Below are 4,026 nucleotides of genomic sequence, written 5' to 3'. Positions count from 1 at the left end.
GCCGTTTGCCGCCGGGTGGTACGAGGTAGTCCTTATGTGTTTGCTTCCCAGTAGGTGAAACAACTCAGAAAAAAGATAGGAATCGAATTGTCTGCCCCTATCGGTTGTGATGGTGTGAGGCACACCATAACGCGATATCCAATGTGTAACCAAGGCTCGGGCAACAGTTTCTGCGGAAATATCTGTGATGGGGATGGCTTCAGGCCATCTAGAGAATCTGTCGATGCAAGTCAATAAGTATGTACAGTTTCTCGAATGTGGGAGTGGACCCACTAAATCTATGTGAAAGGGGTTGCGAATGTAGCAAGGGGACTTTTAATATGCCTCTGTACTTTTGATTTCTGGCAAGGGACGCAACTCTTGGTCCATTCGCGAACGTCTCGGTTAATGGCTGTCCAGATGAAACGAGAAGTCACCAGCTTCTGCGTGGAATGAATGCCAGGATGTGACAAGTTGTGTAATTGAAAGAAGACAGCTCGCCTATGCTTAAGGGGTACATAGGGGCGTTCATGACCGTTCGAAACATCGCACCATATCGTCTCGTTGGAACAAGGTACTGGGACTTGCTTGAAAGCTAGATTTTTGGAGTGACATAAGCAATTTAGTTCTTCGTCATCCCATTGGTCGATGGCGATCTGGTGGAGGTCGATCTCGTCAATCACTTGAATGGCATCGATGTGCATTCTCGACAATGCATCTGCAACTACGTTCTCCTTCTCTCTGATATACTTGATATCCGCAGTAAATTGTGATATGAAATCCAAATGGCGAGCTTGCCTGGGTGAGTGTTTTCCAGGCTTGGCAAGCAAAGCATGCGATAACGGCTTGTGATCCGTAAAAAGCGTGAAAGTGGATCCTTCGACCATGTAACGAAAGTGTTTAACTGCGCAGTATGCGGCCAAAAGTTCCCTGCTGAAAGTGCTGTATTTGGTTTCAGCGTGCTGAAGACGCCTTGAGAAAAAAGCTAGTGGTTGCCAAGTATTATCCACTAATTGTTGCAGTACACCTCCAATGCCAACGTTGGATGCATCGACGGATAAAGCTAGGGGTGCATCTGGACGGGGAAAAACCAACATTGTCGCTTCTGTTAATGCCTGCTTGACCTTATCGAAGGAACGTAATTCCGTTTCGCTTAATGTAATTATCTCATTTTTTTTGTTTTTATTTCTGAGTACATTGGTTAATGGCTGCGCGATTTCAGCACAATGGGGCACGAAACGTTGATAGAAATTAATTAAACTGAGGAACTCTCGAAGTTTACGAAGTGAAGTGGGAGCTTGGTAATCGACTATAGATTGGACTTTCTCTGGAAGGGGACGGATACCTTCTTTGTCGATTAAATGGCCGAGAAACGAAAGTGAAAAAACTCTAAACTCGCATTCTTGGGGGTTAATAATAACGCCATAATCTGTCAATCTGTGAAATAACTGCTGTAGATGCTGTAAGTGTTCACGTTCTGATGCACTTGCCACGAGGAGATCGTCGATATATGCATAGACGAACGGTAGTCCTCGCAAAACTGTGTCGATAAAGCGTTGAAAAGATTGCCCTGCATTACGTAATCCAAAGGACATGCATAAGAATTCGAAAAGGCCGAAAGGAGTTGTGATCGCAGTCTTAGAAACATCCTCTGGGTGTACGGGAATCTGGTTGTACGCGCGAACAAGGTTGATTTTGGAGAACACTGTTTTTCCGTGAAGCAAGTTAGAAAAGTCTTGCAGATGTGGAATAGGGTAATTGTCCGGAGTAGTGCGACTGTTAAGTGCACGGTAATCCCCACAAGGGCGCCATTCGCCGGCTGATTTTTTTGGCACCATGTGGAGTGGTGATGACCAGTTGCTATTAGAGGGTCGAATAATACCTAAATCCAACATGTGCTGAAATTCTTGTTTAGCCACCCTTAAACGATCGGGTTTAAGTCCGCGTGGGCGCGCGCTCACAGGCGGTCCCCTTGTTTGGATATGATGAGTGACATCATGTTTAACTTTGTCACCATTAAATGTAGGACGAGTTAATTCCGGGAAACCTCGCAGCAAATCTGTATACGGATCCGTGGTGTCTTTATGTATAACTGGGCTGATCTTGGTCGACCCACTGATTATGCCTTGCACGGAACGTCCAGTGTTATTATCAATGAGTTTGCCGCATTTGACATCTACAAGGATGCCGAATTGGTGCAGAAAATCTGCCCTTAAAATCGGAACGGGTAGCAGTGCGACGATGAAGACCCAACATAGTGCGCGCCGTAATCCAAGATTTAATGTTATCGATGTCTCTCCGTAAGTAGGAATGGAGGAGTGATTCACTGCGTGTAGAAATAAGTTTGATTGAGGACGATCCTCTTTCACAAACTTCTTAGGGATGATACTGACTTCCGCACCGGTATCAACGAGAAAACGTATACCAGTGGTTCTATCAGTCACGTACAGGGTGCGACGAATGTTGTTCTTGCCAGGGGTGTCTGCTGCTCCTACTGCCTGGCCTGGGCGTTTCCCGAGAGACGTTTATTCGTATATGAACATGGCTGGTAGCATCGGTAAGCTCTTTCACCAAAACGTGCGTGGTACTTGCAGAGCCCACTGCTGTTCTGAGTGCTGCTAAATCGCCGGGGACGGACTCGCTCAGTGGGGTGCTTATGCATTTTTGGTTTGAGCTCGAGGCCACGTAACTGTTCACTCAGGTCGTGAATCATTTGAGCCTGTCGCTCTAGTTCCTCGCGTATATCCGTGGAGGGGTTTGCGACGTTAGGCAAGGCATTGTTAGAGCTGTGCGTGTGAACTGGGGCTATGGAAACGGTCACGTCCATAATTTTGTCAGCTAGGTCCGCTAGCTCCTCAATGGTTGTGGAGTCATTCGAAGAGGCGAGTATCATTTGAATACTCGATGGCAGTCTATTGATGAAAAGTTGTTTAAGCATGTCCGGCGGTAGTGAGTTCTCACCCATCAACAGCTTCATACGTCTGAGTAACTGAGATGGTTTCCGATCTCCGAGTTCTTCTTCTACGAGAAGTTGACGAAGGCGTTTCTACTGTGAATCGGTTGTCCTACGAATCAATTCCAATTTGAAATAATCGTAGCTGATCGATCCAGGGGGTGACATGATCAGGTCGCAAACCTCTGCCATTACTTTATGCGTTAATGCGGCCACCACGTGGTGGAATTTCGTCACATCGCTCAGGATCCTTTGCGTGTAAAACTGGGCCTCTACGTGTGCGAACCATAATGTTGGATCGTGCATCCAAAAAGGAGGAATCCTCAAAATAGCCTGAGTAGCCGTCGTTGAAGGAAACGCCTCACTGTCCATCGTGGGGAACGCGTTGAAGAGAACGATGACCGCAGAAAATCTCTGTGAGATCCTTTACGCCTAGAAAAACCGATGTGCCGCTAAGGTCAACATGTACGTCATTCGGTGTGCGCATGGTCGCTGAGAAATTTCCCTTGTGTGATTACAGGTAATTCTTCCTTATTGATAATATCCACAATTCCTTGCGTGTTCTGCCAAAGTCTGACGAAAAAAAGGGGTCACCAGTGAAGCGAGATATTTTCTTAGTTTTGCATATGAATTACAAAATATCAGATATTTCCTCAAAGCCTCTGGCCTAAAAGACTAAAACTTGCTGCTATGGTTTCAACTGATCTGAAATAAATTTAGTCTTTCGCTCCATCAAGACCAGAGGTTTTGGGGATATATATATATATATATATATATATATATATATATATATATATATATATATATATATATATATATATCACAGAGGGAATTATACCTAGAGTCTAAAGAGCGGAGTCTATTTTAATGTATTAATAAATGTATTAATACTTTAAAAAAAAACAGTGCCCATAGTACTGTAGATATATAATAAGCTCAATAGGTATATGTATTCTAGAGCTATATTAATATTGAGTATAAAAATTAATAATTGTAAATTATAAATCAGTTTCACAAGGAAAAACAAACAAAATCAACTTGACTGTACGATAGTTTCGGAAACAATGTTCATTTTAATTTAACTTGGCCACTTT

The 4,026-nt window shown here is 43.9% G+C and overlaps 1 protein-coding gene across 1 annotated transcript; it reads right to left on the bottom strand.

Moving 5' to 3' along the window:
• Nucleotides 1–2,470: 2,470 nt before the first annotated feature.
• On the bottom strand, nucleotides 2,471–2,956 carry LOC145288278 (uncharacterized). Its single transcript, XM_080136315.1, has one exon. It carries the CDS (start codon nucleotides 2,954–2,956, stop codon nucleotides 2,471–2,473), a length of 486 nt encoding a protein of 161 aa, XP_079992441.1.
• Between the last annotated feature and the right edge of the window lie 1,070 nt (nucleotides 2,957–4,026).

This window comes from Euprymna scolopes, chromosome 11, assembly GCF_053919585.1.
Source record: "Euprymna scolopes isolate OS-2025 chromosome 11, ASM5391958v1, whole genome shotgun sequence".
NCBI classification, from domain to species: domain Eukaryota; kingdom Metazoa; phylum Mollusca; class Cephalopoda; order Sepiida; family Sepiolidae; genus Euprymna; species Euprymna scolopes.
This window is presented reverse-complemented; position numbering and strand designations above follow the sequence as displayed.